We start from the raw sequence: 25,724 nt of genomic DNA on the forward strand, positions 1-25,724 counted from the left end.
AAGTTGTAAGGGCGGCTCCGGGGTGTCGGGGCCGCTCGGGGAGCCCCGGGCTGGCGGCGCGGGGCGGAGCGGGGCGGGGGCGGCGCGGGGGCACATGCGCCGTGCGCGCACTGCGGAGCGGCGCGGGCAGCGCGGGCAGCGCCAGCGGAGCGGGGCGCGGGGCGCGGGCAGCGGCGGCGGCGGCCGCAGCCCCGCACGGCCCCGCACGGCCCCGCACGGCCCCGCCGGGCCCCGCCGAGACGCACCCCGGCCCCCCCCAGACCGGCGGAGGTGAGCGCAGGGGATGCGGGGATGACGCGGCGCGGGGAAAGTGGGGGGTCCCTGTCCCCCCAGGTGTGAGCGCGCATAGGGGGGGACATCCCTTGGCGGGGCATTGAGGGCTTTGCAGCCTTTTTGTGGGGGTCTCCCATATCTTGGCATCCTTTTGGGGGGGACATCGTTGCGTGGAGGGGATCCCCCACCGCTCTGCATCCTTGCATGGGGGGTGGGTGGTCCTATGCTGCTTTACATCGTCCCGGCGGGGGGGTTCTCCATCCCTTTACACCCTTTCAAGGGGGTTCTCCATCCCTTTACATCCTTTCAGGGGGGATCCTCCATCCCTTTACATCCTTTCAGGGGGGGTTCTCCATCCCTTTACATCCTTTCCGGGGGGATCCTCCATCCCTTTACATCCTTTCAGGGGGGGTTCTCCATCCCTTTACATCCTTTCAGGGGGGGTTCTCCATCCCTTTACATCCTTTCAGGGGGGTTCCTCCATCCCTTCGCATCCTTGCGGGGGGGGGGGGGGGAGGGCCGCTCTGCATCCCCGTATTGCTGCATCCCCCCCAGCTTTGCATCCGTGCATGGGGGCGGGGGGCTGTCCTCCATCCCTTCACAGCCTTGCTGTGGGAAGGGGCTGTCCAAGCTGCTTCGCATCCTTGCGTGGGGGGTCCCTCCACTTCGCAGCTATTCGTGGTGGGGCGGGGGGGGGGGGGGGGGGGAATCCTCCACGTTTTGCACCTTTGCCTGGAGGGGAGGGGGCCAGGCTGCTCTGCACGTTTTCATGGCGGGGGGGGAGGGATCCCGGAGCACTTGGCACATTTGCAGCGCGGTGCTCCGGGCCTCTCTGCACCCCTGCGCTGGGGAGGGGGTGTGTGTGCTGTCACTTCGCATTCCTACATGGAGAGGGAGGGGGGACCCGGCTGCTCTGCACCCTTGCATGGGGGCGGGGTGGGGGCGGGGGGCTTCACTTGACATCCTCGCATCCTGGGGAGGGAGGATCCTTCATCTTTACATCGCCGTGGGGGATAAACTGGGCCCACGGGTGCCTGTGCACCCACAGCCAGCGCAGGGCAGGGCTCATCACCCCCTGGCTGGGGAACTGGGGGAGGGCTCCGGGGGGCTCTGCAGCCCAGTGTGAGGCTGGGGGCGCAGAGGGGACAGCGCTGAGCAGGGCACAACCTGGTGTCACCTGTCATGCATGGCCCCCTCCTCCCCCCCCATCCTGGTGGCCTCCCTGGGATCTGGAGCCCCGCTGGGTTCAGAGCCCCCTTGGTGGCCCCCCCCAGCTCGGGGCACCCCCATGGGCAGAGCTTCAGGTAGGCCCAGAGCCCCCCAAGGTGCCAAGCCTGGGCCTCCACGCTCAGTGATTCAGCTACTTGCAGGGAGCTTTAATTTTATCGCTTCAAACTCGAGTTCTTGCTGCCTCGTGGTGGTGTCAGCGCGATGATATCCCTACGGATTGAGATGCTTTTTATCGGAGTTTGTGGCTGCTTTGTGTGCCCGGCACAGCGGAGCCAGCGGCCGGACACGCTGCCGGACACCAGCCGGATGATGGGAGCGCAGCACTGGGATGTGCGGGCAGCTCGGGAATGGCAGGATTAATAATTCATCTTCCAAACTTCAGCCTGCCAAGGCACACCCCTCATGCTGCAGCTCATTGCCTGGGTTTTAAAGAGATTGCTGGTATAATTTTTTTTTTTTAGAAATGGTGTTTTGGTGGTATTTGTGTATCCCAGTAGCTCCCAGGGTGACAGGTTGCAGAGCTCGGTGAGGAGGGCAGGGTGATGGCAGCATCGGTCCAGCACAAGCAGCTCTGGCAGGTGGAGGGTTAATGTGCACCGGGCTGTGCTGTCGCAAACGCAGAGCAGGAGAAGGGCTCTCACACAGAACGCTGTGATGCAACTCAGACCCCAAATGTCCGCTCCTTCTCCTGGGAGCTGAAGCCCAGGGAGAAAACTCGAGATGAAGCATATTTCGCTTTGAGCTGTCATCTCCCTTGGCCCAGTTCTGAACCAAAGATGCTCATCCTCCATTTTATGGCGGATGACAAATCAGCCGCCGATGCCAAGATCTTGACAAGTTACGAACAACAGCCCTCGAGCCAGAAGTGTTAAGGAATAAAAAAAGAAAAGCAAGAACGCTTTTTTTTTTTTTTTTTTTTTTTTTTTTTTTTTGCAGAGCTGCTCATCCAAAAAGGCACCCTCTGAGCTGCACCCCGCGGGCAAGAGCCGCGGCATTTCGCACGCCTCTGAGCTGAGAGGCTGCAGCCAGCTCTGGGCTGCCGTCTGCCCCCACTTGCCCACATCCACCCGGAGTTTTGCAGGGTGCATGTCCAGCACTGGTGGGAAAACCCACATGGACGCTCTGGGGAGCATCAGGCAGAGCCCAGCCCTGCAGGGAGCAGGTTGGAGCTGGCTGGGAGCGCTCTGCTCCGTGGCTGGAGATGCCAGTCCTGCGGCTGTTCCCAAAGGCAGCAGCAGCGGCTTTCCAGAAAGCCCCTCGCTGCTGGCCGAGGGTTTCCCGGGTTTATCAAAGCGCCTTCTATATTGGGGAGAAAAAGGCCGGTTTGTTCAGCAGCGTCCTGCTCACACAAGCCTGCAGCGAGCGAGGGAGATCCTTCTGGTAATGAGCTGGGCACAAAAGGGGAAAAAAAAGCCGTCATTGAAGATTTTCCTTTGGTGATAGAGTCATTAAAAACAACACATGATTCCTGGGCCAGCAGGGATCTTTTGCAGCCAAAACAGAGCCGGGATCTGTGCTGTGTTCCCACAGCCCCATCCCCTGACTCCTCCTCTGAAGATCAAGGCAGTGCCGCTGCTCCCGGGCATTCCTCGCCCTGGAACCAGGCACGGAGCAGCCAAGGGATGATGGAGGAGGGTCATGCATGGTTTCATCCACAACTTTCCCCCTCCTTTTTCCCTTCAGCGTTAGGGAATCGGGATGGATGTCCTTTTTTTGCATGGATTTTGCATGGATACGGATACTCTGCTCTGTATCCGTAGCAGAGATGGAGCCAAAAGGTGAATGGGAAGGACCTGAAGAAGTGGCCCTCAGCTCCATGACCAGAGCCAGGGGACACTGAGGGCTCCCCATGTCTGAGAAATCAAACAGAACCCCAACTCCACGTTAACTAAACTCCAAGGAAAGCTACTGCCTGAAAACCCACTTGGCAGAGATGGGGTTGTTCAGCCTGGAGAAGAGAAGGCTCTGGGGACACCTCAGAGCCCTTTCCAGTGCCTAAAGGGGGCTTATCAAAAGGAGGGAAAGACTTTTTATAGGGGGAAATAGTGATAGGCCAGTGGGGAACGGTTTTGAACTAAAAGAGGAGAGATTTAGATTAAATGCTAGGAAGGAGATGGGATACTGGGAAGAAATTCCTGGCTATGAGGGTGGGGAGGCCCTGGCACATGTTGTGCAGAGAAGCTGTGGCTGCCCCTGGATCCCTGGAAGTGCCCAAGGTCAGGTTGGATGGGGCTTGGAGCAGCCTGGGACAGTGGCAGGGGGGGTTGAACTAGATCATCTTAAAGGTCCCTTCCAACCCAAACCCTCCTGTGATTCTGTGATTTATAGCATTTGCTCTTGCCTACCTGTAAAGAAACATCATTCACCTAACACCCATCCAGGAACCTGTTTGTTTTAAACCAGACTCGCAGCAGGATGAGGGTTTGTACTGACCCCAGGCTAACGAGGCAGTTGCATTTACGGCATCCTCCTAAGCAGGGCTGGTGCTGCAGAGCCCAGCCCTCGGAGGTGGAGGTGATTTAGAGACAGTTTAGTCAAGTGCTGTTCCTAGAGCTGAAACATTCTACTGTAGAAGGGGGGGAAAAAAAAAACCCCAACCAAACCAAACCACCAACTGTGGCATTTACTAATAAAGCTCCTGAGGAATATTTTTAGCTGTGATTTAACGTTGTGGTGCACTTTGCTGCGAAGTGTTCGCTCGCTGAAGCCTCCTGGCAGTTGCCGTGGCGGAGCTGCCTTGGCGGAGCGCGCAGAGGAGGAGCCGCAGATGGGCCGGAGGAGAGGCGGGGGCAGCGCTCCCGGGATGCGCCTTCCCGGTGGGACACAGCTCACAGCTCCAGCCCCGGCCACGCAGCCACGGAGCTGTGCCCCGGGGCCAGCCGGACACAGCTCTCTTCCCCCCGTTGGCAGGAGGGCCTGGCACTTTCCCAGCTCCACCCAAATCTGTTCCTGGCCGGCAGCAAAAATCCCTCTGTGCCCCGCGGGGCTGAGACCTCTCCGCTCATTTCACAGCGAGCCCACAGCCCTGGCTTCCAGCCTCCCCGGGCTGGTGTCCCGGGGGTGGGGGACAAAATCAGCATCCCACACCCTGGGGCTTTGCAGTCCCCGAGGCATTTTGTCACCTGATGCTTTGCTGACCCTCCAGTGGGGCTGGGATGCTTCCCATGGCCCCAGACTGCTCCTAAAGCCAGACTCCTTCGGGATGCAGAGGTCTCGAGGAAGGGGCAGGCAGTGGCATCGTTTCTCCCATGCCCACCTCCAGCCCTCAGTGCCACCCTGAGAAGTTCCTCTCACTGAAGTCCTGCCCTCTGCTTCATTTTGAGCGAGGGGAGCACTCAGGATCCAGCCGGTTTTAACGTATGGAATGAGCCCCTGGACAGTGGCTCTGGAGCAGTGATCACCTTCACGGGGAGCAGTGGCATTTGTCACACGGGGAGACATTTGTCGTGCTGGTGCTGTTCTCAGGCATTTGGGCTGGCAGCAAATGAAGAAGTGGTCACAGATGCATTTTGTAAATGAGAGCAACGAGTCCTTGCGGTGCAGCTCACGCTCCATTTTGTGGGGAGGAAAGCAGCAGATCTGGCCCAGCTCTCCCAGGCAGGTTTTTCCCTGCACCACAAAGAGCCGCCTGCACAGTTTTTCCTGGCTGCTTTTTTCCTGAGACAACAAAGCTTCAGCCCCTGTAGGCAACAGGCTCTGCTCTCCCCATGGCCCACACCAGTAGGAAAATAGGAGTTTAGGGCCACGTGAGCCAGAGGTTGCCCTTCAACCATGAGGTGGCTGCTGGTGGCCTCTCTGTCCTCTGCAGGTTTGTTCTGTTGCTCTTTGAACCATCCCACACTGGTTTCCACCACGCTGTGGCAGAGCTCCACAAACCAGCACCTTGAGAACCTGCTGCTTTCACACCTACCACCTATTTCTGTCTGCTCAGAAGCATCACACACCCCCAGATCCTTCCCAGCCCTCTTCTGTACCAGATCCATCCTGCCAAACTCCACAGGATGAGCTCCTTCAGGCACCTGCAAACCCCACTGGGTGTCAGCTCTGCCTCTTGTCCTTTCCCTGACTTCAGAGTCAGTGGTTTGTTGCTCCTTTCGCTATTTCAGGACTGCTTTGTGCCTCCCTCCTGTCTCCAGCCCTTCCTCACCTCTCCTTTCCAAGGATCCTGCACCAAAACAGGGTCCTGAGCTGCCACCACGAGATCTGGCACTTCTTGTTTGCTTAATATCCGTTTATAAACTTTTTTTTGTTCAAGGTTAACAGATTTTCCAACGTATCTCTTGTTTTTTGCACTGCTCTGGCTCCTGGCATCCAACCAAAGATTTGATCCCTTGCAAAAGCCTTCAGTTCCTGGCAGTGTCTGCTCCTCAGGGCTCAGAGGACCCTGGGAAGCCCGAATTGGGAAAGAGCTTCGATTGCAAGGGCTGAGCAAACAGACTGCCCCAAAGCTTGGCCTAGAACTGAGCTTAGTGCAGGGCTGACCCCAGCTCCCAGCCTTGAGGCATTTGATTCACCACACACCCACATTCTCCCAGGTCCAAGCTCGGGGTTTTTCCTGGCTGGCTGACGCACAGTGAATGAGGTTTCCCTCATTCCTGCTGCTCCATGTGCCATCCAATTCCGTCAGAAATATTGGTGGTGCCTTGATTTGCAGCATGGACATCCTTCCCACCGGTGCTGCCCATCGCTGCCGCGGCTCCACTCCCACTCCAGGTTCCTCCTGCAGGGAACACCCATGGAAAACAAGCCCCAAAAGTGTTTTCTGCTCCACCATGGCCCAGTGAAAGAAGGTGGGAGCCAGGACACTTCTCCCTCCTCTCTCATGCAACATCCAGCAGGGCTCCAGGGCTGCAGGTGTCGGGCACTGACCAACCCAAACATCTGTCACAGGGATTAACCAGCACCTGAGAAACCTGTGGTCAGCAGCCCGTCCCCTCCTGGCCACCCAGAGCACACCTGGTCCTTCAGGCCACTTAGGATCTGCCTACAGGGTTGTAAATCACAGCCCAGAGGGAGAGAGTGGGTTTGGGGGCAGAGAGGGGATGAGGGCACAGTTATGCACATGAAAAGCTGTTGCAAAGAACTTAAAGGAGCAATGTCTGGACACAAAACTCATTTTTTTGGACCCTTACAAAATGAGAGCTGCTTTTCTGCCCCTGATGGACGCCGAGGATCTAAGCTGCCAGATGTTGGTGGCTGCTGAGGTGAAGGAAAACATCTGGAAGGAGCCAGCTGGAGGGGTCGCCTCGTGGGCCAGCAGCTGCGAATCACACCCCCAGCCTGGTCTACAGGGACTGGGGCAGCCTTTATTCCCCAGAACAGCCTGGTCTGGGACAGGAGGGGCCGCTCCTCAGTGCTGCCAGCAGCTCTGGATTTGGGATTTGTTTTCCTTGGGGGAAATCAGCTGCTTAAGGCACGATAAACAGCTCATTTCTGCCTCATCCCCTCCCCTGCCTGGTCACCTCAGCTGGATGTGGTTCCCTTCCAAGCTCCACTGTTGGGTTTGGGAAGCAGGTGGGAAGCTGGTGAGTGTCTCCCCTCACCTGTGGCATTTCCCAGTACAAGATTTAGAGCTATTGGCTCTTTCCAGTCACAGGGAAAAGCTGAGTGATGGGAGAATCCCCACAGTGCACCTGAAACCTGAATTGGCCCCTGGCTGGTCCTGTTCCTCCTGCCTTCCACCTCCAGGAAATTCCTGCGGAGTTCATGGCTCCCATTTTCCTCCTCCTGCATCCTGACACCACCTCCCACTGAGGGCTTGTCGCTTCCACTCAGGAGACAGCAAAATCCCATGGGTTTTAGTCCATGTAAATGATCCTAGAGCCTGGCCACCCCTGCACGCAGCAGATCCCTGCCCTTGGGAGCCTCTTCCTGAAGGTCTGAGGACCTGCCACCCAAAATCAGCCCCTGGAAGTCTTGGAAACTGCCTGAAATGCCAGCAAGAGCAGGAGCAGTGCTGGGCATAGCTCAGCATCCCCTTGCTGAGGCTCTGGCCAGGCCATCAGCGCACAGGATTTGTGTGCAGCCCCTTGGTGTGCGTGAGCAAGATGTGCCAGCGAGGACAGAAATGAGGTTGGCATCTCTGGAGTCACGTGCAGCCCACCCCCACCCAGAAAATTTTGGTCCCACGAGCCAGGCCAGGCTTAGGGATGAGAGGTTTTAGGTGAGAAGTTGGGATTTCAAGGCAGGAGCCAGAGGTTTGGTGCTGTTGGTGCAGCAGGTTGGGGGAACGCTGGTCAGGGGAGGGGCTGGCAGGGGATTCTGATCCCTGTGCTCCATTAATTTGGGGGGGAGGGGGGGTTGGAAAGCAGCTTCTCCTGTGGTTCAGTCAAAATTGCCTTTCCAGCCTCTCCTTGCATAAAAATGTGCCCAAATCCTCCTTGGTTCCTTCTGCTGCAAGCTCTGAGTCTTATTTGGCCTTTTTGGGGTGAAATTTAAGGGATTTTCCTCCTCCAGGGGTGCTCTCCCATGGCACAGTCTCAAATGCTGCTATCACACCCCTCACCCCTTGTCTGCCTCTCTTCAAATCTGTCCCTGCTGGGAAGTTTCAAACCACAAATCCCTTTTTCTCCTCATTCTGCTGCAGGGTCCCCATGGGGGCTGCAGGCTCGGGTGGCCCCAATTCCCCCCGGGTCCCCTGTGCAGGGACAAAAAGCCCCGGGTGCCGGTGGCTGCGTCCAGTGGCTGTGTCCCGTGGCTGTGGCCCAGAGGGATGCTGAGAATGGCTCTTTGTTCCCTGTTTCTAATTGCTGGGCCCAGGCAGCTCGTTAAGGGCTCTGCCCTGTGCCCTCCAGTCCCCGCAGCCCTGGGACGTGCTGGGGCTCAGCCTTTGAGGGCAGATTTTGGGGTGACACATAAAACAAGCTTGGGGTGAAGCTGCCAGCGTTGCTCAGCTCTTTACACAGCTTGGGGAGCTCGGGGGGTGCCCGGAAAGGGGGGCTGTGCATGGCCAGAGCAGAGATCCAGAGCCTCCCCCTCAAATGCTGCCGCAGAGGAACAAACAGCGGGCAGGAGGAAATCTTGGGGTTCGGGAGCCAGGGATTACACCACATCCCTGAGCAGCGACTCTGGGAAGCACTGGAGGACAGAGAGTTTGCTCTGAGCCCGAAGCATCGCACAACCCCGCGGAGGGTTCAGGACCGGCGTCCTTCCCTTGGCACCCCGGGTGCCCTGGGCAGAGCGCAGCCCCGGGGGAAAGGCTTTGGGCTCCTTCATGGAGGGAGCTCGAATTTGCATTTGAAAACAGCGGAGGAGCTGCTGCTGCTGCTGGGAGCGCTGGCCGGGCGCTGTCAATGGGAAACTCTTCCGTCTAACGCTCCCGAGGCCAAAAAATGTGAACTCTGCAGATTGCTGGCTCCGCTCACGGCAGAATCGCTGGCTCCGATGCCGGCGCCCGGCGGCTCCGCTCCCAGCGATGAACGGAAGCGGCTTTTCCTTCGCTGCCAAAGTTTTGTGAAAGATGGGGTGGGTGGGGAGTGTTCGGGACGTGAAACGGGGGGGATTCTGCTCGCTGGGAATGCTGTCGGTGCTCTCTGGTCGTTATCAGCCCAGCCATCAGCTTGCCTTTGCTTTGGGAGCTGAGCTGAGCCCGGATGCACTCGTGGCACCTAAGAGCCCTTTGTGTGAGCCTGCGGGGTCGCCGCCTGTCCTTGTCCCAGTCCCAGGGTCTGTGCCCGTGTCCCAGTCCCAGGCTGCAGCACCCCAGGAGACACCACCGGGGGACGATAAATGCTCCTTCTCTGCCTCTTTTCCCAGCCTGTTTCCCACCATTCACCCTTTACATCAGCACGGTAATGTGTCTCCAGGACCCCACACCCCATGGTGCCCATCCTTCATCCTTCCCTGCAGCTGCCATGGGTGCCCTCAGGGGAGATGAGGCCTTTGGGTGTGGGCACCTTCCTACATCCTCTTAAACCCTGTAGAAAATGAAGCGTCCCCAGTTCAGGGGTGGGGACAGTGGAGCAGGAGACACACAGAAATGCTGGGGGGACAGCCAGGGATGCTGTGGGGGCACCCCCAGGGATGCTGGGGGTGGCCATGCAGGGAGCTGGGATGAGCTGGCCACAGCAGCTTGTCTCAGTGTAGTGTGTGCACAAATAAAACCCTGGAGAGGCTGCAGTGAGCTGGAAATAATGGCATTACAAGCGCTTCCTCGCTTCTGTTTGGGCTGGATGAGGCTTTTCAGGGCCAGCTGAAGGGCTGCAGCACAGGGGAGTTTGCTCCTGGTTGCAGCACAGCTCTGGGAAGTGAGTGGGAGAGGACAAGGAGGCTTGGCAGCGGAGCTCAAAGGTAGGGACAAGGTCCTCACCTCCACCCTGGCATCCATGTGCTCACCAGCACCCCAAGGTTTGCCCCCCCAGAGCATCCCCTGCTTGGAAAAGCCCTGCTGTCACCAGCGTGGGCAGGAAGGATCTCCTGGGCGGAAAGCTGAGGAAGTGTGGTGGGGGAGAAACAGAAAAACGGTAAAAGCTGTGTGTTTTCATCTTTCCTTTCTTTCTCCATTTCCCAGGAGAGGCGTGAGGACTCGCCATGCCGCTGGTGAAGAGGAACATCGAGCCCCGGCACCTGTGCCGGGGGGCCCTTCCTGATGGGGTGACGAGTGAGCTGGAGTGTGTCACCAACAGCACGCTGGCTGCCATCATCAAGCAGCTGGGCAGCCTCAGTAAGTCACAGCACAGCAACCCTGGCCTGGGATGGCACTGGGATGGCACTGGGGTGGCACTGGGATGGCAGGGGGATGGCACCGTCACTTCCACCAGCTGCAAACACAGAGGAACAGGGGCTGTGTGAGAGCCCTGTGGGCTGCAGCCACTCCTAATTCAGTGGGAATTATCCAGTTTATTGAAAACAGGAGGATGCTCAGGACCAAGCTCAAAATGGGGACTTGGTGATGTTTTAAGACCCATTTCCCTCCCACAGCTGATCTGTGCAGTGGGGGACAGAAAGCCTTCAGGAGCCCTTTGCTTCTCCACTTGGCCAGAAATAAGAAGGTCAGGTGAAGATTGAAAATACTCCAAGCTGTTCTTTTTGAAGTTAGAGCTTTTTGAGGAAGAGAGGTCTATCAAAGGTCTGAATCCTCAGCTGTCTTCCTGCCCTGGGACTGATCTCAGCAGAAAAGGGGCAGAGGAGAGCACTGCACACACCAGTGCAAAGGTTTAACAGGGGCAATCTATTTCATGCTGAATATCCACTTAAAACAGAGAGAAGCTATTCAGGGCTCCCCCCATCTTTTACACCCCTCCAGAAGTAGATTCTTTTCTAAAATACTCCCAGAAAAATAAACCCAGTATTTAGGGAGCTGCTGGAAGTGCAGGGGCTCACATGAGCAGCACCCACGTGTGCTCAGGCCGTGGCTTCCTAGTCCAGGGAAAAGGGAATCAGATGTGACCGAGCTGGTGAATGGCCTGAGAAGGTTTTACAAGTGCCATGGTTTTGATGTGTGGGTTTGGAGGAAATCCTGAGGATTTGGGGTGCTGGGATAGGATGGGATAGGGTGGGATGGGTGCTGTAGTCTACAGGTATCAGCAATTGTCTGCCAGACACCTCGCTCAGCTCCATGATAGGAATAACCCTAATAAATAAGCTAAATAACCCTAAATAAATAACTCCAAATAAATAAGCTATTGTAGGGAAGCACTGAGCGATGCAGGAAAATAACTGATGAAGTGAAACAAACTGTGGATTCTCCCTGCTGTGGCACTGTCCCCACTGCCCTGCTCTTGGCTTTCCACCTGAGCTGAATTTCCCCAGGCCATGCTGTGTGATGGTCATTTTTTGGGCTCATCTGGTGGATCCAAGGGCTTTTTGGGGCACCGTGGATGTTCCGTGCCCCTGTGGGTACCGCTCTCACTGGAAAGAGTGCTCATTTGGGCTCCCCAGCCTCCTTGCAGCGCTTTGGGACAGGATGAGGCTCAGCTCCCAAAAATCCAGGCTGGGGAGAGCACCCCATGGAGTCAGTGGGGAGGTGGGTGGTCCAGGGGCTGGGCTGAGCTGGGTGAGCCACCTGCTGCGGTGACAGGCGCGTTGTCCCCTGGCAGGCAGGCACGCGGAGGACATCTTTGGAGAGCTGTTCAATGAAGCCAACAGCTTCTACATGCGCATGAACTCGCTGCAGGAGAGGGTGGACCTTCTGGTCATCAAGGTGACGCAGCTGGACTCCACCGTGGAGGAAGGTGAGGGGCCGGGGCTGTTTTGGGGTGATGTCCAGATGTGTTCTCGGGACCAGGCCCCCGCCATGCCTTGCTCGGCGGGCTGAGGCCACTCCTGCATCCCTTGTTCTTCCTGTGCCCCCAGTTTCACTGCAGGACATCAACATGAGAAAAGCCTTCAAGAGCTCCACGGTGCAGAACCAGCAGGTCGTGTCCCGCAACTCCATCCCCAACCCGGTGATGGAGATGTACCAGCGCTGCGACAAACCCCCGCCGCTCAACATCCTCACGCCCTACAGGTATGGGGCACAGCGCTTCCTGGGAGTCCAAGGGGGTCCTTTCCACAAGAAGCATCAGGTGTCCCCCCCCATTTGCACCCCCATTGCGTGGGAGGCTTGGAATGTGTGCCCACACGCTGCAGGTGGTGACCGCTGTGTTGGATGGGTTTGTGGTGGGGCAGCAGCTCATGGTCACGATCCTACCAAAGCCCTTGGGCCGGGGAAAGGGGGGTCTTCTCCTGTGGCTGGTAACCCTCCCTCCTCCCTTCCCAATCCCCAGGGATGACAAGAAGGACGGCCTCAAATTCTACACCGACCCCTCCTACTTCTTCAACTTATGGAAGGAGAAGATGCTGCAGGCGACAGAAGACAAGAGAAAGGAGAAGCGCAGGCAGAAGGTGGGTGGGGGCAGCTGGGGGACACAGGCGGCCGGAGCCGGGGGTACTCGGGAGATGGGGACAGTCACCTCCTGGTGCATCCTGCGTGCTCCCCTCCCTTTTATTGGGTGCATCTCACAGGGCTGGGTGATTCTCTCCTGGTCTGGAGGAGCCGGGCTGGAGGTGGAGCCATGGCTTTGTGTTCCTGCAGGAGCAGCGGCTGGTGGAGGACTCCACCCGGGAGGTGAAGAAAGTGAGGAAAGCCCGCAACCGGCGCCTGGAGTGGAACATGATGGCGTATGATAAAGAGTTCCGGCCGGATAACAGGTTCTCACCATCCCCCTATCACATGGCGTCATCGGAAGGATCACTGTCCCCAGATAATAGGCAGGTTCTACCTCCTACACCTTCAGCTCACGGCTCTCCTTTGCTTTGTTCTCCCTCTCCGTTGTTGCGGGGGACGTGTTGCCCACAGCAGGGTTGGGGTGCTCAGCCGTAAGCCTGTAGTAGCTTCATGGATAGCTGGTGTCCCCAGGGTGTCATCCTGGACCTCAGGAGCAGCCTTGGCACTGGGATATAAAACCGGAGCACTTTCCATTTCGCAGCTACGGGAAGAGAGTGGTTCAGCTCTGTTGTGTCCTCCTCCCCTCCGCTATCATCGCTCTGCTGTCTCGTACATCGATATTTTCGTGGCCTTTTCTTGTTTTGTTGTCTCAACCCCAAAATACTCCCAAGCCCACACCCCCTGAGCTCCCTCCCAGGAGTACAACAGTCGGGTTTTCCTGTGCTGCAGATCCTACGCGTCGGACGCTGCCGACCACTCGTACCCGGCCAGCCCCAACCACCCCGCGCAGCTGCTGGCCCCAGCGTCCCACCTGGCCCCGGCGGAGCACAAGGAGGGGGTGCTGGCGGCCACCAACCCCCCGGAGCACGTGTTCCGGCCGGCCGCGGGCAGCCGGCAGAACAGCCTGACCCGACTGCAGCAGCCCCACGTGCCACCGCCCCCCGAGGCCGTCCTCAACGGGCCCAGACCCCACCTAGTCAAGGATTACGGGTAAGGCTTCAGCCTGCTCGCTGGTGGAGGGGTGTCCAAGGGAAGGGAGGCTTGGTGGAGGTCTGATCCCCCATTTCTGGGCTGATGGAGCAGGGAGAGCCCTCTTCTGCAGCTTTTACGGTCCAAAACTGCCAGTGAGACTCAAGGCGAAATCAGTCAGGACTGCTTTTGGGGTAACGTCATCCCTGATAAGGGATGAGGTGGATCGAGGGTTTTTCCCTGGGCTGTTGCCTGCCTTGCCTCACAGCATGCCCCATAGCCCATCCCACCAGCAGAGCCCCACCACCATTCTGACTCTGGGACAGAGCTTTCTTTGGGGTTCAGAGCAAACCAAGCCAGAGCGGAGCCAGTTGGGTGCTGGGATGGGTGGTGGTGCTGGGATGAGTAAACGGGTGCCGTCCTTCAGTCAGCAGTGCCTGGGCAGCCAGGAGGGCCAGCTATGTCCTGGAGGGCATCAGCCCAGCATCACTGGCTGGGCCAAGGGGGGGATTGTCCTGCTCTGCTCAGCACTGAGGCAGCCTCACCTTGGATACCAGGGGCAGTTTTGGGCACCACAATATAAAAAAGATGTTAAGGTATTAGAGAGTGTCCAGAGGAGGCCATGAAGATGGTGAAGGGCCTTGAGGGGAAGCCGTGTGAGGAGTGGCTGAGGGCATTTGGTGTGTTCAGCCGGAGAAGAGGGGGAACCTCATTGCAGTCTGCAAATTCCTGAGGGGAAGTGGAGGTGCAGATGCTGATCTCTTCCTTGTGGTGACCAGTGACATGACCCAAGGGAATGGCCTGAAGTTGTGTCAGGGGAGGTTTAGGTTGGATATCAGGGAACAGTTCTTCCCCCAGAGGGTGCTGGGCACTGCCCAGGCTCCCCAGGGAATGGGCACGGCCCTGAGGCTGCCAGAGCTCCAGGAGTGTTTGGGCACCGCTCTCAGGGACAGGATGGGATTGTTGGGGATGGTCCTGTGCAGGGCCCAGAGTTGGACTGGATGATCCCTGTGGGTCCGTTCCCACTCAGCACATGCCGTGACTCTGCCATCCTCGTGGCACTGACCCCTTTTCCCCCTGTTGCAGCCCGCAGCCGGTGCCCATGGCCGAGTACTTCGTGCCGCCGGCCCCGCCGCCGCCGCCGCCCGTCATCCCGTCGGCACAGACCGCCTTCGACAGCCCCATCTCGGCTCCCCCCGCGCTGGCCCCCGGCTCGGCCGCACCCCCGTCCTACGCCCCATCACCGCCTCCCGCGCCCCCCGGCCCCTACTCCGCGTCCCCGCCGCAGACCGGCCCCATGGGACCCCCGGTGGCTCCGCCGCCACCGCCGCCCGGGCCCCCGGCCGTGTCCGCCTCGCCGGCGCACTCCGCATCGCCGCCCGCCCCCGCCGTGGAGCCGCGGAAGCCGCAGATCCCACTGATGCCCATGAGCGACGCCCGGAGCGACCTGCTGGCAGCCATCCGCAGGGGTGAGTGCGGGGCCCCGGCCCGCCAACGTGAGCCCTTGGTGGCCAGGTGATGGGTGAGGATGGTGGGACCTTGGGGGGGAGGGAATAAGTGCAGCATAGAGGTGGGGGACCGTAGCTGGAGGTGGAATGAAGCCCCACGGATCGCTGGCAGCTCTCGGGCACGTGGCTTCCTCCCAGGCTGTAGTGGATGATGCGCTCCAAGGTCGCCCGTATTTCCCTTTCCGGCAGATCTTCAGGTCAAATGGTGAATTTAACCTTCCAGAAGGTTCCGCATCTTCAGGCTGAGTGGAAGCAGAGGAGGAGCTTTATTTATGATACAGCTTTGTAATCACACACCTTCATAAAATCACAGGATGGTTTGGGTTGGAAGGGACCTTAAAGCTCATCCCATTCCACCCCCTGCCATGGGCAGGGACGCCTTCTGCTGTCCCAGGCTGCTCCAAGCCCCATCCAGCCTGGCCTTGGACACTTGCAGGGATCCAGGGGCAGCCACAGCTTCTCTGGGCACCTGTGCCAGAGCCTCACCACCCTCACAGGGAAGAATTTCTCCCTGACATCCAATCTGAACCTACTCTCTCTCAGTTTAAAGCCATTCCCCCTTGTCCTACCAATCCTATCCTATTATCCCATAGAACTTTATAATCACCAGGGCAGCAGCCCTCTCATCTCAGCCAATACTTTATGACCGGGGGGGACACTGCACATTGGGTACATTCACGGGTTGCCCCTAAAGCCTTCCTCCCTTTCCCATAGGAATCCAACTCCGGAAAGTCCAGGAGCAGTGGGAACAAGAGGCCAAAAAAGAGCCTGTGGGCAATGACGTGGCGACGATCCTGTCGCGCCGGATCGCGGTGGAGTACAGCGAGTCCGACGACGACTCCGAGCTGGACGATAACGAGTGGTCGGACTGAGGGGCCCCGGGCTGGGCTGGGGGGAGCTCCCATCTCCGTTCCAGGTGTGTATAGGCGCCTTCCCCAACGTCGCTGCCAGCGGGCGTGGGTGGCCCCGCTCGGTCAGGAGCTTTGCTTTTACACTATGTCAAAAACCCCTTGGGCAGCAGCAGCAGCAGCAGCAGCACTGGTAGGATACACCTTGGAGGCAGTGAGACCAGAAATTAGCAGCACTTTCACAGTTAATGACTTCCAAAATTCTCTGAAGGCAGGTTCCTAGGATTACTCCAGATTTACACCTGGAGCAAGACCGGAGACTGGCCCTGAGTGTGCTTTGCGAGAGAAGGGAGCCCCAGAGGCAGCAGTGATAATGAGGAGCTCCTGGAGAAGAAGCCTTGTTTGCACAGCTGGTGCCACCACGGGAGTGCAGAGGTGGCCGTGTGGGCTTGGGGACACTCTGCTGCTGGTGGTTTTGGGGTCAGGCAGCTCCAAAGGCTGCGTGTGGGCAGGAGCCTCCTTCCCTACAGAGCGACACACCACGTTTAGCAGCAGTTACACCACTGCGTTGTTGCTCCCTGGACAATCATGGCATGGTTTGGGTTGGAAGGCACCTTTAAAGCCCATCTAGTCCAGCTAGAACTGGGACACCTTCCACTATGCCAGGTTGCATGAGCAGACAAAGGTATTGGTGACCTGAGCCTGTATCCATTCCCGGAGCTGGTTTTCCGGGAGCAAAGGGGGAAGGCAAGGCTTGTGTGGCTGGCAGGGAGACACAGCCTTGTCTAGGCTTGTCTTGCCTTTTCCAGCAGGGCAGTGGAGGGGTCCAGGGAGCTTCCCCAAGCCCAGCTCTCCTTGGCCTTAGTGTGACACCATTTCAGTGTTATTTGAGAAAAAGTGAATCAGACAATCTGCTGCTTTCAGGTAAACTCTCAATGTGCACTTTGCAGCCCCACAAACTGTGCCTGTCCAGCTGAGATCAGCTCAGACCCAGGCACTGATACCCCCTACCTGATCCTGCTCCATCCGCTGTCCCACAGCTGGGCACTGATGGAGGAGATGGAGAACAGGCCCCTATGACAGCACTGAAAATACCTGTTGTCCCATCAAAACAGAGTGGGATTCATGGAAGACTTTTCACAGAACGAAGGGAGGAGGCACAGGAAGGCAGAGCAAAGGGGTGGGGAATACTGGAAATATCACAGTCAGGTGTGAAAACCTGCAGAGAGCTGGGAGAGGTTCCCCACCTGTGGAAAATGGGCCAGGACCATCCATGGATTTACCAGCGTGGTGTCCCCAGGCTCTCTTTTGTGTTCCCCTATACCACAAGTCCCGGAATGGGGAAAGCCTGGGCTCTGTGCCCAGTTCTCTGCCTCCCCCAGTAGCCCTGTAGGTGATCAGTACTTCGACTATGTAGCAGCAGCCAGACCTCTAAAAGGGGTGGGAGAATAAGGCTGAGACCCAAATGCTGATCCTTAAATTCACAGAATCCTAGAATAGTTTGGGATGAAAGGGACCTTAGAGACCATCTCATTCCAACCCCCTGCCAAGGGCAGGGACACCTTCCACTGGACCAGGTTGCTGCTTTCCTGGGGAACGCTGGTGTTGAGCAAAGTCCCAACATCTGCACATTTGCCCCCAGTGACAAATCCTTCATGGCCAGATGTGGTGAATCCTCTGCCCAGCTGCTGGGAAATGCCCCCCAGAAGCTCTCCCTCCTCTTGAGTGGCACAAAATGGTCTCTTTTCCCTTGGGTGTGACACCTTCCACACCTCCACACCTGGGCTGGGAGCTGTGGTGCCGAGTGGGCTTGAGCAGAGGGGTAGAATGGATTTGGGATGTGGGAGAGGGCAAGGCAAGAAGCAGCATGGAATAGCTCATCTGCAAAACCAAAGGAGCAGGAGTGACCAGAGGAAGCAGGGAGACACAGTGCCCTGCAGGTGGCCAGGAAATTCCTGGTGCTCACCGAGAGCTCTCAGTTCTGATGTTGACCCTCTGAGATACAGGGAAATGGCTGCAAGAGCATTTTTCCAAAGGCTGGCCAAGACAGAGAGCCCCTGCAATGCCCAGGACATGCTTTCCTTGGGAAGGCAGCTGGAGTTTGGCCTGGAGCAGCTTCAGAAGGAAGGGGTGTAAAAATTCAGGGCAACATTTAAGGTGGTGTTTCTGGTGGAGCGTTGTTAACATAGACACAATCACAAAACTGTTTGTAAGCAAAGAGAAATTTGGTTTATTTAGATAATTTAGAAAGACTAATAACCCTTTGTGAGAGATAGAAAATATCAGGGGCTGGTGGAGCTGCTCTTACCTGTTACAGAGGTCGAGGGGATGCAGAGTCACTGTGGGGACCCAGCAGAGCTGAAAAGTCCCACTGGCCCCGGGAAAGGGCTCAGGGACACACGGGACTGGCTCATCCCTTGGCTCTGTGACTGTCCCAGTTCTGCAAAGCTGAGCCAGTCCTGGTGGGAACTGGAGAGCAGCCCAGTGCCCCTCAAAGATCAAGTCCCTTCTTTTCACGCACCAGTTGCTTTGTGCGTGTGTGACATGGGGCCGTGGTAACTGGGGCAGGACTCCATTGGTGTGTGGCAGGTGAGGGCTGTCCCTGGAGCCTCCCACTGCCCTGTCCCCTCACTGTGCTGTGCTGGGACTGGCAGCTGTCAGTCAACCCTGCTGCTGTCACGGTTGATGCCATTGACAATCATAGGAGGGTTGGAAGGGACCCTAAAGGTCATTTAGGTCACTCGGACCTGTGCACAAGCCACAGCTGCAGAGCAGATGCACAGCTGGCAGCCCCAGGGGGGCAGGAAAGGCTCATCCCCCTTTCCTCACACCTTTGTGTTCTTACACCAGGTCCCCATCGGGCACCCCAGCAATCCCAGCACATCCTCACCCATCCTATTCTGCTGAAGGAAATCCCCTGATAGCACAAACCCATTTCACATTCTCAACTGCAAAGCCAGCCAGCAGCACCATGACCTCCCAGCACCTCCAGCTGGTTGGAAACACCACGATCCTCCTCTTCCAGGGATCAGAACTGCCATGGAAACCCTTAAGTTGTCTTGGTAGCAGGGGTGGGATCTCCATCCTCATCCCAGAGAGGTGTCTGGTGGAGCTGGTGGAGACCTCAGGGTGGGTTTGGACACCCATTTCTGGTGTGACCCTGCTCTCCCAACAGCACCACCAGGCAGGCAAGCACTGGGAATCATTCAGGTGGGAAAAGACCTCCAGGATCCCCAAGCTGGAGCATTAATGCCACATGGTGGCACTGGGAGCCCCAATCCCATGACAGCCATTCCATCCTCAGTGCCTTCACTTGAGGGACTCAGCCATGCTTGACCACCTTTATTTGAGGCACATTCACCTGGTTTTTGCTCAGGTGCCCTTTGAAATCCAACAGAAGTGACACCAATTCCTTGGCTGCCCTGGGCTGGTGCTGCTGGGACTGTGCCACGCTAATTAACACTGTCTGTCTGCCCCACATGCTGCACACTCAGTGTTTTGTACATATGTGCCTATTTCTGTACATTCTCCCCAAAGTAGGCCAGGCTGTGTTACACAACCTGAAATGCTCAAATCCTCATGTGGGCTGATATAAAAGTGAATATTTAAATATTTTATCTAGCCCGGCAGACATTAAAAAATACAATCCAGGTCACAGATGATTGAATTTTCTCCTCTCTCAAGAGTACCAGAATTGGGCTGAGGAGATTCTCCTGTACATTAAGGTATTGTGTTCCCTATTAAAATATAGCAGTGGCATTTCATTGCCAACAGATAATCACAGAGTGCCAAACATTTAAGGAGCCCAACCGATCTCCTGAGAGTTCCTCTTTCCATTTTATCTGCTTCCCCCTACTTGCCAATTTATGGGCATAGATTAAAAATAATAAATATGACTGTCAATGGAGAGGGGAGAAAAATATCCCGTGTGCATACAGATGGGTTGGGCTGGGGTCAGTGGAACAGCGAATGAGCCATTTTGGTTCTGCTTGGAGGTGTTAATGCGAGGCTGTCATCCTTGAGGTCCATCAGGAACCTCTTGGACATCCCAGGTTCATCTGAAAAGTGGGGACCACAGTGCCCATGGCACACCTGTGAAGCTGCACCAGGTGTGAAGGCTGGTCCTGCTCAGGTTTCTGAAGGTTGGTGGAAGTCCTGCAGTGCTCACTCCTGGCACTGCACTCAGTGTCTCCCTGACTGAGAGTGACCACTGGAGCTGGCTGGTGGTGCTGGTGGCTCTTAGAGGGTCACTGTCCTGAAGGAAAAATGGATTGGGCAGTTTCTAATTTCTAATTTTCCACCCTGGGAAGAGACCTAGAGAGGAGCAGTCATCCCATCCCATGAGAGCTCCTGCTTTTGTAGCTGTTTCACCTTGGGAAGGTTTTATTCCAGCGACAAACTTAAGGCTGAACTTGGCTTCTTCAGAGAGCTCTTTCCACAGAAGAGCCCTCAGATTTCCTCCCAGCAACTTTTCCATCTCTCTCTCCCTTTCCAGACACCCAAAAGCCTGAACAGAAGCTTTGCAGACTCCCCTGAGCCTGAATTAACACCTCAGCTTTAATGATAAGCGGAAGTTTTGCTTGGAGGGAGGCAGGCTGTAGCAATGGGATGCTGACAAGGGGAGCACAGGCTGTTCCTTTCACCAAGATTCCTGTTTTTCCTGTAGTAGTAGTTATTTAGGGGTAAGGTTTTCTCAGCCAGAATGTCACTTTACAGATTAAAAAAATAAATAAATAAAAGTTAGGGCAAGGAGTCTGTCCTGAGGAGTTTACAGTCTACAGCAAAGACCATGTAACCTGCACTGCACTTTAGAAGCCTCAAATGCTCACTCACCCATGAATTTACCCTCGACTGGGCAGCAGCACCTTGAGGACCGTTGTCCCTTCCTTAGGTGACCCCTGACCAGCGCCACAACCGCGTCCCCCGCTGGTGACAGCGGCGGGGCTCTCCTGCCCCTCCACTCCCCCACGCAGAAGTGCCTGAGCAAAGTCCAGGAGAGCCAAGCCAGGCTGGGTTTGTCCCTGAATGGGTCCCTGTGCCCTCGGGGTGGGCCTTTCCCAGCCCCCACACAGCTGTGCTCTCTGGGATGAGCAGGGATGGGGTGGGAATCGTGCCTGGGAGCACCACTGCAGGCACCTGGTGACCCTTAGGGCTGCCACCAATTCATGTGACAGCCTTTGGGAAACGTCCTTGTCCAGACACTTACAGCCCAAACCTAGACTTCGAAGTAGTTCAATCTTTTTGAGAGTCAAAAAGGGGGTTTTTTTGTGTGAATCTGATCTTTCTTGGACAAACCCCAGGTTTTTCTAGGCTCACTCTCTCAAGCTCCACCTTCTCTGGGTGAAAATTGTGCCTGTATTTTGCTGGTGGAAGGAATTTAAAAAACCAAACCGAAGCCCACAGTTGAGAACTTCAGGGAGGAGGTGTTTGCCCCAAGCCCCACAGGTGGGGTGGGAGGAGGACAATAGGATGTCCCCAAGGGAGGACAGGTCCTGGTGGTGTCACCAGGCTGAGGCAGAGCCTGCAGCAAGGGATGGGCTCTTGCTGAGGGAAACCCCCAGGCAAGAGCTGATGGAAAACGGTGTCCCCTGAAGGCAGAGCAGATGTGGCATTACCCAAATTGATGTCTGAATTACAGACTGACAGGACCCTGAGACCACAGATGTCACCACTGATGCTTCACCCTCCCATAGGCATCTCCCTGTAGGGATCTTCCCACAGGTGCCACCTCCCAGAGGTGCCTCTAACCTCTCCCTCCTCCCAGGAACAGCATTAAACCTCTTGCTGGTTGTTGTGAGCCCAAGTGTGTGTGAAAGGAGCCTTTCCCTGCCCACGTTTCCCACAGTGGCAATGCCAGGGGACTGGGCTGGCCTGGGGGGATTTTCAGCTCAGTGGTAATTCCAGTGCTTGGTTCTGTGTAAGGTTGAGAGTGCAGAGAGGGGAAAATGGGGCAGAAAGAAACCAGCCCAGCGTTTTAGGTTGGCCGTGCTCGCAGCAGCCTGCACAGGGGAAACCTCAGGCAGGTCAAACCCTGTGCAAAGCCACAAAGGGAGTGAGGGGAATAAATCTGTTCTCCAGGTCAGTGTGGGGTTGAGTTGTGGCAGAGAGGAGCTGAGTCAGGTCTCAGGGAAAGCTTTCTCAAGGTGAGGATGGAGAAACTCAGCTCATGGAGCCTCTGCCGTGGGAGGGCTTTGAGAGAAGCTCGTGACCTTGTGTGCAGCCAGGGAGCGATGGAGGTGCCCACAGGGCATTTCTGGCACGTTGGTAGCTCTGCCTCATGCCCTCCTTGGGGGTCTGTCCCAGGGGGTTACAGCCCAAAGCATCCCCCAGCAGCTAGGGCAGCTGCTTTTGCTCCCTCTCAGTTTTGGTGTTGACCCTCAAATACAATTAAGATAAAACATGCTGCAGAACAACCACCTGAGAGGGAAGGATGTGAACTCACAGCTGTTACTGCTGCATTTCAGTACTTAAAAGGCAGCAGCTCCTCTGGGCCATTCATGATCCACAGGCTGTACTGGGTAAACCATTAAGGTGGACAATTTAAAATTGACCCTTTGATTTGGGGTGGCTCGGTTGAGAAATCTAAAAGTAAAATAAGATTTTTTAAAAATCTAAAAATAAACAAACAAAAAAACCCCCCCCACACATAAAACTAAAAAGCAAACAAACAACTCACACGTGATTTCCAGAAGGATAAACTGTTCCCTTTCCTTCCCTCAGACTTCGAGGGAAGGTCGGACACAGCAACACTTCCCAGTCACTCAGCAACGGAATGAAGCAGGTGCCACCAGAACCACTTCCAAAAATCAGATCCAGGAAACTGGTGTTTAAGGAAAAGCAATAAGCACATCACCCCCAACAGGGAGAGGGTCTCCTGCCTCTGTAGGAGGTGGTTTTGTCCCTGGAGGCCCCTCCCCAGCTCTAGTGTTTCAAATCCCATTGATTTTCACCTCTTCCCAGTGCTGGTGTAAGCCTGATGCCTCAGCTGGGACCGCTGACTCCATGGAAGAGCATTTCTTGCCATGGAAAAACCATGAAAGTCTTGTGTTAGAAAGGAAGAGGCCTTGGAGCTGGGGACATTCCTGTGATGCCCGTGGAGAGCTGGTGATTTCCTGCTGGCAGCAGGAGCAGATTTAGCAGAGCCTGGCCACGTCTCCAGAAATTGTAGTCATGAGCATCAACATCCCCATCACTGCCCTCCCTCCAAATTTAATTTTACACTGAGATGTTTCAGCTCTAGCTGTAGTTCTGGCCAGTTTTCAAATCAGGCCGGTCTTTGTCGTGTTTTTTGTCTCAGGTCAGAGCAGATCAGGGAAAGAAAGAAAATCACAGAATGCCAGAATTTTTTGGATTTCCAGTCTGGTTTCCGCCCCCTGCCATGGGCGGGGACACCTTCCATGAGCCCAGCTTGCCCCAAGTCCCATCCAACCTGCTCAAATCCCCACAAATTAAAAAGAACCCTTTTCTTCAAAATGCATTTTCAGGACATTTTGGGGCTGATGGCTCCTCACCTTAATAGACTCCCTTAATTTTGGGGCTGCCTGGCTCGTTGGGGGGATCCGAAGCAGGGTGTCCCCAGCAGGAGTTTGGGGTGGTGCTGAGCTGTGCTGGCACCTTCCTCCCCTCTGCCTTCCGATGTCACACAGAGGGCCTGGATCCAGCATTCCTGCTGGGAACACCGTGGGGCCAGGGCAGCTCCTCATGACACAAGTGCCTTTCCTGGAGGTCCCTCTGGCGTGGCCAGGGGGCTGCTTGGGGTGGGTGGCGTTGCTGTGCTGGGAATGGGCAGAACTCACCTGGGGTGGAAACCTGGAGCTGCCCAGACCCCACGGGATCCTCTGGGATTCCTCCTTCCACAGGAGTGGCTTGGGGAGCAGTTTTCACTCCAGTCTTGGCCAGCCCAAGGAAACCTGCTCTGGAAGCCGGGGACATGTGGCAATGCTGCACCTCTGGCACGGGGACAGTCCCCAGAGGACGTGGGAGGTGTGGGGAGGGGACAAACCCTCCTGTCACCGCTTTGCTGTGGGACATGCATGGGCTGTGGGCTGCTGCAGTCATGGAGCAAGCATTCAGGAGAGCCTTCCTCCTCCTCCTCCTCCTCCTCCTGCTGCTGCTGCTGTCCCAGCCCAGGGCTGCTGGGACAACACCAGCTGCTGCAGCAGGACAGGAGCCACCTCATTCCAGTTTTCCATCCCCTTTTGAGCCAGCAGGAGCACAAACACCTCTGGGTGAGGCCAGGTGCTGTAGGAGGGTTATTTTGGGGGGAATTGATGGCAGGTGAGGATCATCTCCTGTGCCCTGCAGACCAAGGCACCTCAGACCCCCAAACCCCCTCCTGCACTACCCAAACTCTGAGCTCAGGAGACCTCCTGGAGCACTGGGGCACCAATCCTCCCAAAACAGAGCATCAGAGAGCTGCCAGCTCCAGATGGGCATTTTCAAAGCAGTTTTCTCCCCTTTTGGCACCAACTGATCACACGCAGGGCCTGGAGCCAGGGCTTGGGCTGCTCTTTGTGGAGCTTGGCTCCAGCTCTTTGTGCAGGGGTGGCACAGAGGGGACGGGGACACCTCAGCATCAGCGGGGCTGCCCCGATGCTCCTGCAAAAGGCTCGTTCTTTAATCACAGCAGAAGAATTACCATATCTCCTTAGATTTGCCACCTGGTGGAAGGAGCTGATGGGAGACAGGCACCTTCCCAAGGGAGGGTCACCCACTCCAGGCCGCGATTGATTCCCGTTATTATAAAGCCGAGATTAACGAAGGAGATGTTCACTGTCTGGTGGGGTCTTTAACCATGTGCACTTAGTCAGTAGGTGAGTAGATGTTGCTGCCCGTCTCTATCTCCCCTACCCAGTTGCTACGTGTGAACAAGTGTATTTCTCCCCAGTGTTGTGGGTTCTGCCTGTGGTGACACGAGGATGGAAAGGTAGGGACGACGTCGGTCGCAGCTCGAGCTTCCCTCTGTACAGGGTAGAGAGGAAACCTGGAGCGATCCGAGGCACCGCTTGTAACTACATTTGTTCAAGAAATGTCATCTTAACCCCAAACTGTTGACACTTTATGCATGTGCTAATTAAATTAAAAAAAAAAAAAAAGGAAAAAAATTAATAAAGATTTTAAGAGGTTACAATAGATTCGGGTTTGGCTTCTTGTCTGCTTGTCCTTTGCTGCGAGTTAATCAACCCTGTGATGCTCCCTCCTCTCTTGGAGGCCGGGGCACAGAAGGAGCAGCAGAAAGCTGTGATCTCTCTGAAACCCTTCGTTTGGAGAATGAAACCCTCAAAGATCAATTAATTCCCAAGGGTATTTAATCCCTGACTGCCTGGGTGATCAGAGGGCAGGGGGCTGGTTTGCTGATGGGAAAGCTTTGTCTGTGCTTGGAGGCTCCGAGCAGCAGGAGCTGTTCCTTCCCAACCCCTCCGTGTCTCCAGCAGTTCTTGTCCTCATCCAGCTCCTCCTGATCCCAGGGGAAACCCAGACCCCGGGTGAGGGAAAGCAGAGACCTGTTCTGGACTCTGAAATAAAAACACAGACACACAGAGCGTGGCACGTACCTGGGACAGGAGCCCAGATCTTCAAAGGTTTTAATTTTACAACCCCCCCCCCCCCCCCCCCCCAATTTTTGGATATCCTCTTGACAAATCACTCCAACAGTTTTATTTACAGTAATAAAAATAAATTACTCTTACAGATGAATGTATAATATTATACACAATAGAGATACAGTGCAATAACAGCATTGATTTGTTTTCACTCGGTCATAAAGTGCATCGAAGGGGCTTGATTTAACCATAATTGAAAGATAACTTACATTTTCCTTTGAGATCAACTTTCCCAGTCAAGTTAAAAGGCTCATGACAACACCAACAGCAAAACAAGGCGCTGTCCTGATTGCTGTGGAATGACCTCATTCCTGGGGGATCGGGTAGGATGGGAGGCAGGGAATGGGGATGGTTGATTCCCATCCTGTCCGTCTGTGCTGCTGACAGCGACTCCAGAAGCCTGGCCAGCGTGAGCTGGGGTTCAGAG

At 56.1% G+C, this 25,724-nt stretch overlaps 1 protein-coding gene across 3 annotated transcripts; it reads left to right on the top strand.

Moving 5' to 3' along the window:
- The first annotated feature begins 214 nt into the window (after positions 1-214).
- Positions 215-24,829, top strand: LOC125333082 (wiskott-Aldrich syndrome protein family member 3-like). 3 transcript variants are annotated; one of them, XM_048318649.1, is made up of 9 exons: positions 215-270; positions 10,013-10,165; positions 11,541-11,675; positions 11,797-11,950; positions 12,210-12,327; positions 12,518-12,693; positions 13,100-13,360; positions 14,426-14,808; positions 15,562-24,829. In XM_048318649.1, the coding sequence occupies exons 2-9, from the start codon at positions 10,033-10,035 to the stop codon at positions 15,717-15,719; spliced, it is 1,518 nt and encodes a 505-aa protein (XP_048174606.1). In that variant the 5' UTR covers positions 215-270; positions 10,013-10,032; the 3' UTR covers positions 15,720-24,829. The 3 variants fall into 3 exon arrangements, with proteins under 3 accessions (XP_048174606.1, XP_048174607.1, XP_048174605.1); XM_048318650.1 differs by lacking the exon at positions 215-270 and adding an exon at positions 9,677-9,792 and having other exon boundaries at positions 12,518-12,633; XM_048318648.1 differs by lacking the exon at positions 215-270 and adding an exon at positions 9,685-9,792.
- The last annotated feature ends 895 nt before the right edge of the window (positions 24,830-25,724 follow it).

Source organism: Corvus hawaiiensis, chromosome 14, assembly GCF_020740725.1.
Source record: "Corvus hawaiiensis isolate bCorHaw1 chromosome 14, bCorHaw1.pri.cur, whole genome shotgun sequence".
Taxonomy (NCBI): domain Eukaryota; kingdom Metazoa; phylum Chordata; class Aves; order Passeriformes; family Corvidae; genus Corvus; species Corvus hawaiiensis.

What these genes read in the sequence shown, in the direction of transcription:
- LOC125333082 (XM_048318649.1), top strand. Translation starts at nt 10,033, where the DNA reads ATGCCGCTGGTGAAGAGGAACATCGAGCCCCGGCACCTGTGCCGGGGG. An exon ending in AACATCCTCACGCCCTACAG is followed by an intron (nt 11,951 to 12,209) that starts GTATGGGGCACA and finishes CCCAATCCCCAG; the next exon opens with GGATGACAAGAAGGACGGCC. An exon ending in CACCTAGTCAAGGATTACGG is followed by an intron (nt 13,361 to 14,425) that starts GTAAGGCTTCAG and finishes CCCCTGTTGCAG; the next exon opens with CCCGCAGCCGGTGCCCATGG.